This window comes from Xenopus laevis, chromosome 5L (assembly GCF_017654675.1).
Source record: "Xenopus laevis strain J_2021 chromosome 5L, Xenopus_laevis_v10.1, whole genome shotgun sequence".
NCBI lineage: Eukaryota > Metazoa > Chordata > Amphibia > Anura > Pipidae > Xenopus > Xenopus laevis.
Window position 1 is genome coordinate 13,152,089 of NC_054379.1, and position 14,043 is coordinate 13,166,131.

The 14,043-nt window shown below is 36.4% G+C and overlaps 1 protein-coding gene across 1 annotated transcript in view; it reads right to left on the minus strand.

Annotated features, from left to right (window-relative positions):
* ush2a.L (Usher syndrome 2A (autosomal recessive, mild) L homeolog) overlaps positions 1-14,043 on the minus strand; it is a 442,265-nt gene that overhangs the window by 69,008 nt on the left and 359,214 nt on the right. Inside the window, exon 61 of the mRNA XM_041562401.1 lies at positions 8,241-8,595. Coding sequence (XP_041418335.1) covers positions 8,241-8,595 — 355 coding nt within the window. The remainder of the gene's footprint in view (positions 1-8,240; positions 8,596-14,043) is intronic.

Below are 14,043 nucleotides of genomic sequence, written 5' to 3' on the forward strand. Positions count from 1 at the left end.
TGAGGCACCTAAATTTTTTTTTTTGGGAAAGGGGACTCGCCCGGCGGTCGCCCGTTAAGGGTCGGTGCCCACCGGGGTTTTTTTCCGGTATCCCGCCAGGCCAGTCCGACACTGCCCTAAAGGGATTTATATTGACCATTGGTGCTGTGAGTATATGTCTATGTTCTATGTTCCTGCTTTATCTCTCATTGAACTCCTACAGTATGTGGATTATGTTCTTCAATAAATAAGTTCTATGGGTAGGTTAGAAGAATCACTCGTGCCCATTCTTTGGATATCTCACTGATTACAGTTGTTCTACACTCTGCCTCCACATTGTTGCAATGGCTCACCCTTTGAGAATACTAGATCTCATCCAGAGCAAATATAGGAGTAAAGCTAATAGTAAGAGTAACAGTGCTGCTCAATTTACTATAGCCTTACACAATGCGAGTGCAATCCATTTATGTGCATCCTGCACAATTGGGGCATTCTACTCTCGTGCTTGTAAAATTTTTTAAAAAATTCCTATTTAATTTAAAAATACAAAGAAATCCTTAAAAAGCAATTACAGCCCTGTAAATATAAATTTTGAAAAATCAATAACTGTCAATCATAAATCAGCTCATTAAAATTGGGTGCAAAAACGAATACTCTGCTAAAAGGTGTGTATATGTTCTTTGTTATTTTATTCTTCAAAACAAAATGAACTGATTCCTTAGGTTCTTTGGATATTATTTAGCCCAGGTACTTGCCATGATCCCATAAACATGTTTAGGAAGAGCTACAGAGATCAAAGCAGAGACTTAGAGGCTAAATATGTCACATGCATTTTCACTGACTGCTGCTTTAATTCCCATATAATATATGGAGTGTTTATAAATACATTCCTAGAAAATCTGTTGACGAGCTGCAATCTTCCTGAGATAAGAAGACAACTCATATAATGCTGAATGCCGGCTGTGTAAAATACAAGACCCCTGGTACTATAAGAACGGCACAAATATGACACGTTATTTCGCGTTTCACTGAACAGCTACGAAGGGATGACAACGTAAAGGCCCAAATGAACAAAACCTTTAACCGGTGACCCAGGGTGAAAGGCTATTACTCGCTGCCTCTCTTATAAGTCACCATTCTATCAATGATGCTTCTTAATTGTTTGCAGCTGAAGATATTTGCCTGGCACATGAATAAACTTGCCAGGAGAACTACAGGTGTTAAACACAATAATATATATATATTTATATACATGCAATTCGTGATGAGCGAATTTTTTGTTGAGTTTTACAGCAAAAATGACTCCCATAGAATTGATGAAAAAAACTGACCCACTGTATCACACAACAAAAAAATGCATTTGGCAAATTTTCGCTGTTTCTCGAATTTTTGGCGAAGCCAGTCACATTCACCCATCACTAGTAACAGCTAATTTCACTTTTATAAGGCTGGTGTTACGGGGCGAGGGTGTGGGATACATAATTCTTATTCATCTTACTTAACATTTGGAAATGATACAAAGGATACAGTAAAGATAAACACAACATTAGAATAATAGAAATTATAAGGTTCTTTAAGGGGCTAATTTACTAAAACTCAAATTAATCAAATTTTATCATGAAACAAAGCCGACCAAACGCCATTCCACGAACTGAACTCATTTATCAATTATTTTTCTCGAAAACGTCGGAGCGAAAAGATGTTGCAACGAAATGGAACGTCGGTTCCTGTCATACGATACGAAAACTTGATTTTATCTGCGAAAATTCGTATTTTTCATCTTATTAGACAAAACCCCCTGACTTTTCCAGTTTATCCAGCCCAGATCAAGATGTCAAGAAACAACTTCAGGGACATCTGCCATTGACTTCTACATGACCTCGACAGGTTTGAGATGGGGTATTTTTGGATTCAGATTTTTAGCAGCTTTGGGGTATAATAAATCTCTAAAACTACCTTACACATCGACCTTCATGAATTAGCCATTATACTGTCTACATTGGGTGCATTTTAGAGCATAAAAGATTAGAATAGTTGTGGCCTTATAGGAAAAAACCTTTCAGGTCAGCCTTTAAAGCATCTCAAGGTCCTTTTTACCACAATAAATAAAATTAATTTTAGGTGTAGTTAAAAAAAAATGCCCATTAATACATATACAGGTATAGGATCCCTTATCCGGAAACCCGATATCCAGAAAGCTCCGAATTACGGAATGGCTGTCTCCCATAGACTTCATTTTATCCAAATAATCCAAATTTTTTTATTTGTAATAATAAAACAGTAGCTTGTACTTGATCCCAACTAAGATATAATTAATCCTTATTGGAAGCAAAACCAGCCTATTGAGTTTATTTAATGTTTAAATGAATTTCTAGTAGACTTAAGACATGAAGACCCAAATTACCTAAAGATCCATTATCCGGAAAACCCCAGGTCCCGAGCATTCTGGATAACAGGTCCCATACCTGTACTCAGATTTAATTTTATACATTAATTTTAATTAATTTATACAGGAACATCAATTATTTTGTACTAAAAGCAGCAATATAGTTTATAAATAGTCTCTTTAAAAAGTGCTCAGTCCAGATTTAGAGTTTTAGTGTATGAGATTACGATATAAATTTATTATATCTCATCAGTCACTATCCGGAAATCACCAGTAGATTAAAGAACATTATTTAGAGGGAGATTATGTTTAAGTCTTAAAACTTTTAGTAAAAGTGGCACTAGTCTCACAGGACATATCTAGGATTTTTGGCCAAAGAGGATATATTTGAGGCAAACCCCCCCTCCTCAATACACCTGTTTCCCAAGCATTGGACTGCTCTCACTTAATCCTTTGCTAAGGCTGCTGTCCTGGCACTCAATCTAAATTCCACCTGTGTAGCATTCTGCCTGTGTTTTTTACCCACCCTGAAAGGCTCCTCTCACACCTCTGCTTGTGATCCAAGATGGTGGCGGTCACTTCTAGAACGTGCTTCCACTGTGGAACGCAAACTCTGAGATCTCAAGGCTGCTCACTCACTAATCACCAAAATATACTGTTTTCATTAAAAACCTGCTGCCAGTGACGGACCAGCTATTTACTGTGACGCGTTTCACCTCTTCTGGGCTTTATTAAGCAGTTTAGCAACAGGAATCATTTATTTGGAACTTCCTGAAATAGATCTCTCTCTCTCTCTCTCTCTCTCTCTCTCTCTAACATCGATCTTTTATCTATCTATCTATCTATCTATCATCTACCTCTCTGTCTACCTAGAGTTCTAAAGAAATTATAAATGTATATTTGACATCAAATGAGAATGTGGCCCACTCTGGGCTCATGTGAATGTACTGACTCCAACACTGCAGGTTTTCTCCGATATAATTTCTTGAGCTTTAAGAGCCGACAACTGTTTGGGCCAATCAAACCAAGGAACACCAGAGTGGTTATCACCCATCAAGGTAATTACTTTCAAGTTGAAATAATTACTCTATCAATGTTAATGGTTTTCAGCTTCAATAAAGCACTCACCTGCCGATAATCACTGCTAACCTCGTGCTCTAATGCAATTCCCTCTCTATTAGCAGGTTATAATAAAGCTGTTAGAGTGGTCACTTGTCCTGAACAGCTGCTGAATTTCACTCTGGTCGCCCGTGAACCATAAAAAGAGTAGTCATCTGTGTATGATTTCCTTGTAACAAGCCCTTGAAGTGCAGAGAATGGAATTCTTCGGTGTGCATGAGCCACATACAGGACAGCCATATTGTTCCTACTGCATGCAGGATTATGGCTGGCTAATTTTCTTCTGACTTGTATCCATTCACAAATTGTATTTCCTGTTAAATAACCCATCTCTATCAGAAACTACTGTGTTTTATATGAAGCTCAAAACTGTAGGCACTCCCAAGGAACATATAGGGTTTTGATGAAACGTTGTATCGATGAAGTTAGTAGTCTGAACTTTCATAATGATTTCACCAGATTGTCCTGTTTCACTGACGTCTTTAAAGAATGGAGCCAGCCAAAACATGTTATATGGCCATCTCAAATTCCAGCAAGAAGATGTTCTAAATAGGATGTATGTAACACTTAAAACAAAGATTTCAGTTCACTGTAATAATGTTATGGTGGTCATTCTGCTATTGCCCCTGCTATGGCTCAGTAATGATTACTGCTATAGTGCATTGCATTTATTTATGGAAAGGGCACTATCTGCAAAAAGAATGTTCTCCCCATGTCTATGTGTATTTCCTCCAAGTACTCTAGTTTCCTCCCATACTCCAAAAACATAAGGCATGTTAGTTGACTTCAGATAAAATTGGAATGATTGATAGGAACAGAAATTGTAAGCTCCACTGAGATGACTGAACACTTTTTGTAAAGCACTGTGTAAATGCGTAGGCATGACCACCATTGGGGAACAAAATTGCCTCTACCACAGGCCTGTACCCCTAGAAACATCTGCTGGTATGGACAAGTGATGTGCAAAAATGTATGGTTGTCCTAGATGGGTGAAGCAGGGATTCAGCCTGAAAACAAATTAAGATCATATCTGGAGGTTAAAGGCCAATTTGTAAAGCTCCCCATAGACGCGACGATTTTTCTTGCAGAACGACCGAGGGAAGCACGACCAATCCTTCGAAATTATCGTGCGGTTAATGGGATTCGAACGATCATACATTTTACGATTTTTCGGCCGACATCTGTCAGGAAATTGATCGGCCAGGTCAAAAAATCTTTGTCGGTCCCAGTGCAATCTATCTATGTTTGCAGGGGCAAGCAGGCAGCTCCCCTTTGTTTTCCTGGCAAATTGGTCTTTTTAGTTGATGGTCAATTCGTACAATCGTACAATTGTTCTGAGAAGATGGTGGTCTCACGATCAGGATCTGATCTTTTAAAAATCTCAACATCTATGGCCAGCTTTAGGCACCCCCAGTTAATCCAATTTTTATGTTTATTTTTAGCTGGTTTTTTTTTTTAAGTGTACCAGCTCATTCCACCATCTTACCCAGGCATCCCAGGCATGGGCTTAGACACGCACAGTAGAGTAAATTTTTCCAACAGGAATTGTAAGTAAAATGGCAGTGCCATATGTTACATTTTACCTGGGCTGCTGTGTTTTTTTCCCCAACACCAAGGTTACCAAGATTTGGACAGCAAAATGTAACTTGAACCCAAGATTAAAAACCACTATTCCAAATGAATTGGTTGGGCACACATTTCATTGTTACCTTGTAAAATCAAGATCAGCTTGAACTGAGATTCTTGAGAAGTCTTTATTTATTAGAACAAGCTGTCTCTAATAATGACATATAAATAAAGTTTAACAAGAATTAAATTCTAGCATGATTTTGGGAGAAAAAATTTGTATATAGCAAAATGATCATCCCCTACTACCAGAAGAGCTAATATGAAGATAGACGTTAGTAATGAAAGAATGGAAAGTAAGGAAAGCCTGATTTTCATACAAGGTTTTGGGAAGTGGTCTTTTGTTTGCAAATACCTCAGTACATTCAAATACTTACTATTCAATCTCATTGAACTATTTGAGTGAGTGGAATTTTACCAGAGTGCTTAGGTGAATTTACACTTTATAACCATAAATTACAAACTTGGCACATGACCCTGCGCTCAACGTATGCCAAGAGGAAAAATGGCAAAGATCCCAAATCATGTGCAATAACAATTCATTTAATGCAGCTGTTCATTTTCTCAATTCAGTTTTTACTTTTTTCAGCCCAAGTTAATATTTATGTAATAGAAGTTTCCACTTTTATAGAATATGCTGTATTTGGGAAACCCTCATCTAAAGACCAGACAATTTTATGTATGTGTTAAATTCGACTTTGACCAATTGCCATCTAAAGCCTAACGATTTGCACCTAGAACCTATTTGGATTCAATTGGTGGACTTTGAAAAATCAAAGGTTTTTTTTGGGAAAAACTTCAAATTGAATTCGATCAAATGCGCCATTACTTTGATTCATACGATTCAGATTCAAATTCAAAATTCGACCCTTGATAAATATGCCCCTAAGTGTAAAAACCATGAAAAACTCTATATATTTTGCCAAGTAAAAGCAGTTAAAGTCCTATAGAAGTCAATGGCAGCTGCGCTGATCCTATTGGATCTTTTTAAGCTATTCAGACTTTCAGAGGCTTTCGTATTTTTTGTGCATCGTTCTCCTGTTTCACATTCGTACTTTTTATATTCAGATCTTTTAGTAAAATTCATGATATTTGTGGTTTCAGAGAAAAGGGGCCAGATTCAATTCAGTGAAAACAAGTTATTTCATGGTTTATCACATAAAAACTCATGGACCAGATTCAATTAGAGGAGAAAAAAACTTTTCTCAAAATTCAGTTCCAGTTTTTCCCCCATAGACTTCCAAAGATTTTAATTTTCAAATTGAATCTCGTCCATGACTTTTCACTTTATAAAACCCTTTCTCACTATGCCAGACACTTAAGGAGAGTTTCCCAAATACAACTTTTTACATATTTCAAATTGTGATGTATGTTATCCCTGAATTTGGAGCATTAATTGTGATTCTACAAATGCATTTGTGCAGTATTTCATAATGAATTCTTGTGCAATATATCCTAATGAATTCTTATATGATTGTTGATATCGCAATGACTCTTGCTCATGAATTAGCTGGGAGACATTAGGGGGCTTATTTACTAACAATTGGATTTTGATTTTTTCCCACAAATGTCTAAAACTTTGCGGTTTTCCTTTGTTAAAAGGTTTTAGAGGTATTCATATTTTTAGTTCATCGTCATTTCCGTACTTTTTTTTATTTAGATCTTTTAATAAATGTCATGACATTCATGGTTTTAGAGAAAGTGAGTTAAGTCATGGTTTCAAAAACCTCTCAAACCACTAAAATCTGACCTTTAATAAATAGACTTCCACACAATAAAGAAAAATTACTTTTTAAGCATTAATTACCGAGTGAGAATGTATGAGGTACTTTTTTCAAACAACTGTGAGCTGCACTTTTAACACAACTGATATTGTCCATACTTCCATGAAGCTGACTGTACTGCTTAGAACATCACTCCATGTATAGGCACATAGGGGGATTATTTACATAGACCTTCATGTACTAGAAAAAAACTAATTGGACCATATACCACAGAAGCAACAAAGTCTGTTCAGGTATTGCCTCTAAGTTATTTGAATGCCTAATGGAGAACGACCCAGAAAGTCATTTGATTATAAACTTCCAGTCTGCAGCAGATGGAGTCAATAGAATACGGTCATAAGAGGAAAACGTCATTTTGCTTTCTTTACAGAAGACAAAAAATGGTTTTACAACATATTCATCTTCATTCAACTAGAGAGAGCCTATAGAAAGGTGACAATCATTAATTGTGATTGCTTACAGATGGAGTAAACTTTATCTCAACATTTAGCTCACGTCTCATCGTATCCTACTATGCCGTGCCATTCGTGCATTGTAAAGTCATATGATTGTGTTCTGTGTTGCTTAGGTGTGTCCTTAGGAGTCCATATGAATTATTTTATATCAAAGCAAAGTTTGCTTATCCGTTCACTTCATAGAATAAAATCAGTTAGAGTAAATTTATAAGGGGTCCATGTAATAAACTCTGCAGAAGCTTATGCATCAGAAATTTCAAGGTCATCTTTTCTAATTCGAGCAAATTTTCAGGGGCAGACTAGATTATATAAATACAAGGATAATCACACTCTTGAATGTCTTTTGAGTAAATGGTTTGAACGTCCAAAAACATACCCTGAGTGTTTTTTAACCTTATGATCTACAGTAAGCTGCATTGTTAACCTCACAATTCTGCACACTCAATACAGTATACAATACCAAGTCCAACATACACCACACTGCACAGAGAAGATACAAAAGCAACCCAGATCCTATTTAAAAAGAAAATGTAACATGTCTCAGTTAGTTGCCATCTTCTGTTTTCTGAAATGATGCCCCCAAGAAAAATACCTGCTACAATTAATATAACACCAAATCCAGGAATCCCAAAAACAGCTTGCAGGATTTGAGTTTAGATGAATGCACATAGTTCAGCTAAATCAAATCTGAGCCCTGACAGCAGAATTTGACATTTTTGGACCAAATTAAGATTTAGATTTTTCTATTACTTGGAGAAAACATTTGGGAAGGATTTGGTAGTTGGCCAAATTACAAAAGGATGGATTTGGTGCCTCCTTAAAATTTGTATAACCTATAAACTTGCCTCACTAGGGGGTGAAAAACAAAAATGTAAGTATTGTTTTACTTACCGGAAAAATCAATGTACTTTTTGGTGATGGGTTAAAGTTTTGTTCCCTAGGAAATTCTTGATAGATGACGTGATAATAATTTATGATTCCATTAGGATAAACCGGTGGGTTCCAAGTAAGAAATATTGAATATGCACTGGTTACTATTGCAGAGGGTGGTTCCAGTTCTTCAGGTGGGGCTTCAATGGTATAAATTAAAGACCATAAACTTTGAACACTACCTTTGTGATTCTGAGCTTTGACACAGTATTCATAAGCTGTGTGAGGCAACAGTCCAGTCAAAGAATCAGTGTACTCTAAGATCCCATCCAACCATCTATGCACAAGTATCTCTTCATCATGGTCAGCAAGACGTCTACAAATGAAATAAACCAATTAAACATATTAGTGCTTAAGGAATCTATCAATATCCATCATTTCATTGGCATTTTTATGGTTTTACATCTGTTTGGGTGAATTTTTATTTAGGAGTTTTTGGTCAGTTTTTATATGATGCTCCTATTATGGTATTACCTTGTACATAAGAATGAATGGAATACAGATCATCAGGTTCTAGATAGATAGAGATGGAGAACTATCTAGCTCAAATGAACGCAATTGAAAACCTTTGACAGTTAAAGCCAGATGAGCATCTGTAGAATATTTTGGTAGGAAATTTTTAAAAATCAAGCTATTTTATAATTGAGGTTTTAGAAAAAATTAGATTTTGCAGACTCTGATCCAAGTTTTTTTTGTACATATACTGACAACAGAGAACAAATGCAAGGTAGAGTTTTTTGCTTTTAATTTGAAATACTGTACATTTTGAGAATTAGTATTTTATTTAACATGCACCCACAACTTTTTTATGGAAAAAAAAATTTGTTTCAATTGTGATTTTTTTTTCTCGATTGCTAACAAATCAAAAAGACTTGAAATGTAAGAACTAGGTTTGGAAGAATTAAGTCATGAGAAATTTGATTGCCATGAAAATGCATTGTTCTATTCATTTCAGACTACACCTTAAGTGATGAACTTAAGTCATGAATTTCGTGCGAAATTCGCGAAACAGCGTCCGTTTTTGATGCTGGCGCCCGTTTTTTGGAAGTAAATTTTCACTGGCGTTTCGTGGATTTATTCGCTGGCGGCGAATCGTGCAAATTCGCGCCTGGCGAATAAATTCGCCCATCACTATACACCTTCCATTGGTTTCCGTAGACGCTCATCAGGATTTAGCTGCTGAAATTTTCTTTTAAAACGCCTTAATAATTAGAGTTTACAAGACTTGCATTTTAATAAATGTCCTCCTTAATTTAGGTAAACCACCAATTACTCAATCTGTCAGGAATTCCAAGTGAAGTCTAACTAAAGTCTAAAAAGATAGGAAAAAAGGCTCTTCTAGTTTCATCACATTCTTAACTCCTGAGGCAAGTGCTGAAAACACAATTGTATTTCAAAGCCCTAAATCTTTAATTTCCTCCAAAAAATGATTATTGTATCATGTCAGAGATGTAATCTGCCAAAGTTGCTCCCGTTCAGCAGACATTGAAATGCTTATTTCATCAGTGAGCGGAGTGGAATGGCAGAATGCCTCATTTCTGTAAGACAATGGCACAATTGACTTATACACCAAGTAGAAAGGAAAGAAACATTTGCAAAGGTTTTCTTTTGTCCCGCCTGCGTAACTGACAACGATGGCTCCTCTGATAATTTCAGAGAAATAACAGTTTGTGAAGAATCACTGACTTCATAGCCTTCTCAGCTCGGAAATAATCTGTATGGAGCTGGGACCAGTGAACTCAGTCCAAAACTGTATTACCTATCCTCTGTGTTGTTTGTGCAAATGTAAGAGCAGACATTGTAGTTTTATATTCCACCCTGCTTCCTCTGCTCTTTTAAAGGATAGCGGAACTTTATTGCATCTCTAACCTTGAGGAAAAGACAAGCACATTAAAAGGACAATGATAAAAAAAAACCATAATGCTTACAGTTGGTAAGTTGTGCTTATCTGTGCATCCCACTGACTCCTGTGTTATCCTATATTCTGCAGCCTATTCCCAGTAGCTTACTGCTTATAAATTGGGTAATTAATACTCCTTTTTATATCACTTTACCTTCCCAACACAGACATGGCCAAATTAGAACTCCCTGGAACTCCCCTCAGAGCACAGGTTACACAGGAATCTTTCTCTCAGGTGGGCCCATGCTGAAGATATGGAGTCACACCCACTCTTAATAACTTGGGGTACAAAAATGCAGTTAACTGTTGCTGTTACTTGATTTACCTTTACAAACGTCTTTCAGGTGTTACTTCAAGATGGTACACAGTACATGCAAGTAAATTGTTTAGATGATAACATTAGGCACAGGTAGGCTTTATTACAGCCAGCAGCAGTATCCAGTCCCTAGAGTACAATTCTGCTTGTGGGATCTCTCTATCCTGGAACCTATCTGCCTGAGTTTCTAAACTGATGGGTGACACTCAAGGTACTAACCCTTATGGTCTACTTAGTGGAGCTTCTGGCTGCTCTCATAACTACTCTCAGCATTACTATCACTCATATAGTGAGCTTTTACAGGAACTAGTTGGTCCTATCTTCCCACCTCCAAAGCAAGTTGGGTTCAAAGAGACAGAACCTCACAATGCTCCATATTTTAAAGATTAGAGACATGTGACACCCCTGGTTACACTGAGACACCCCGGTCAATAAAATACTACTAGGGGCATGTCTTAATCTGGAAAGGGAAACAGCCCCCCTCCCAAATCTGAACAGAATCAGCCCAGTGCTGGGGTTAAACTTTCAGGGGACCTTCCTTTAGTAAAGATAGGCAAAACTTTTACTCTCCTACATGTGTTTTCACAAATTAAGGTTAAAAAAAACGAGGCATAAAGGGTCATTTACGAATGCAGTTTTGTTACATAGTTAGATCGGGTTGAAAAAAGACCAAAGTCCATCAAGTTCAACAATCAAGTTTGTATTCTTCCCCTATTCTTCTTTATGCTGTCATCTTTCTTAAAGGGGTGGTCCATAACTTTTAGTTATAGTATGGCCAATTATAAGCAACTTTTCAAATTATTTATTTTTTTATGGTTTTTGAATTATTTGCCTTATACTTCTGACTCTTTCTACTTCTGACCCCATCTAAAAAACAAATGCTCTGGAAGGCTACACATTTATTGTTATTGCTACTGTTCATTCTATATTCAGGTCTCTTACTGAAATAAATGAATGGTAATTTGGACCCTAGCAATCAGATTGCTGAAAGCAATTGCATTGTTTTAAGGGTAAGATACTTTATAGTAGCTTAAGGCACTAAGGGGGTTATGTAATAAAAGGTACTAAGTTTGCCCAGGGGCAATAACCCATAGCAACCAATCAGCAGGTAGCATTTACTGGTCACCTGTTTAAATGCTAACATCTTATTGGTTAATATGGGTTACTGCTCCTGAGCAAACTTAGTGCCTTTTATTACATATGTGGGAAAATGTCTCAATGTCCTTAATATATTGTTAATGGGTTGAGTGCAGAGGACCTCTTGTATTTGTTGGTTGCCACCCCAATTTGTCCAATCACTTTTGATGGTGAACAATTGAAAAAGGCAATAGCTTTGAGAGTTTGAAATACAAACACAGACCATTGAGCTGGTCCATTGAGCCTTTGGGTATAGCCAACTTAATATTCACTGCTTGGCACCTCTGATTACTCCTGCTACCAATTCAGGACTCACAGCAAGTGATCTGGAGCAGCAATAATTAAGGTTTATTTGATAGAGTCTAATAATAAAAGCTGAACACACTAATAATAAATATTTAAAAACATTTATCAAGCAGTCAATATCAATTGGGTCAGCTGGGTAGTCAAAACATCAGAGCAGATTTATTAAGGGTCGAAATGTAAATTTCGAATTTGAATTTTTGTTTTTTTTGTGTCAAAACTCAAAAATTTAATTTAAGAGCACCAACTCAAATGTGAGATTCATCACACATCGACCATGGAAATAGTTCTAATTTGAATATTCTCCAACCTAAACCATCCGAGTTCAATGGCAGAGGTCATTTAAACCATTTGAATTTGTTAATTGCCTTCCTGACATTCAAGGTTTTTTTTGGAGGAAAACTTGATTTATACGATTCAGATTCGAGTCGACTATTCAATCGAATATTAGACGTTCAAGTTTTTTCATAAATAACCTCCCATTCAGGTTTTAAGTACATTCAAATGTATTACAGTTACAACAAAAAGTTCACATCAATTCGAAATTTGATCTTTCACAAATCTGCCCAATAGACAATGTGGAGTTGGGAGCACATCCTACAAAAAAAAAACTTTTATTTCAGGTGGTTTAACTCCCTGGTGCATAGTAATGATTGCATTGTATACTAAGGGGACCCCAGCACACTGTCTGCTGTGTTAAACCCCTTCTTCCATACATAGGCACTACACAGGCCATGCTCCCTGCACAACTTGCTCATGGTTTTAGACTCCGACTCGTCTTTTAAGGAAATTGTTTACAGCAGTAAAAAAATGTTGGGTCAAGTGAACTCACTAAAAAATAAAATATCACAAAAAAACATTAAGAAATATGAGGATGATTTTTTGAGTGAGTGGGGTTAAAGATTTATTAAACATCTCCCATTGTTTGATGCCACTGGGCAGTCAACGTACAACTAAAAATAACACCGCCACATTTGATTCCCTTCCCTACAAATTTTTCTGATTTTATGCAGCTATCAGAAAGAGATTTAATATTGTTGTTGTCTAAGCACATTTAAACCTCAGCTGGAATAACTGTCAAGTGATTCATGCTTATGTAGGTGAATATAACGATTGTATCTAAAGCCCCGGCACACCATTTTCATTTCACTTGAAATAAAACACAAAATGTATCTGTGTCAGTCAGTGCCCTTCCGCTCTACTCACAGGTATCAAACAGGCTACAATTATGATTGTGAAGTGATTGTGTCACATTGGAAGAAGGTTTATTGCTTCTGAGTCTGCTAGGCAGTAACACATTCTCTTTCATATTACTCTTTATATCATTGTTTGGCTGTGACTGGAATAATCAAATGGCATCAAACGCTGTCAAATTCAATTTACAGTATTTTTTTCCATCGTTGCCGGCTTTCTGCATCATATTTCCCTTAGTTTTCCTCCCCGAATAAAAGCGGCTGTGGAAAAGCGCTTGTAATTACCGCCTTTATTTACAAATGCAACCATGTGAAACGACATTTTCAGCTTTAACGGATACTTTATTTCCTTTTCCCCCCATATTAGAAGAACTTGATATAGCTTTCTCATATAATTAGCATTAAAAAAGATAAAAGAACAATATTTCAAGAACACAAGCGATTTTCAATACAACGGGACATGCTAATGCACATAGGCTGAGAAATGGGACATTAATAATTCTCATTTGTCCATTTTCCAAACAAGGGACTGAAAATGAATGCCTATGTCCACGGACTTGCCTTCTACCATTAAAGAGTTTAAAATGTTTCCTACATACGTGCCTTCCAAGTAAAGGTCATATCAAAAGCCTGTACAGGTATGGAAGCATTTATCTGGAAACCTGTTATCCAAAAAGCTACAAATTACGGAAAGGCCGTCTCCCATAGACTCCATTTTATCCAAATAATCCAAATTTAAAAAAATCTTTTATTTTTTGTCTGTAATAATAAAACAATACCTTGTGCTTGATCCCAACTAAGATATAATTAATCCTTATAGGAAGCAAAACCAGCCTATTGGGTTTATTTAATGTTTACATTATTTTCTAGTAGACTTAAGGTATGAAGATCCAAATTACAGAAAGATCCCTTATT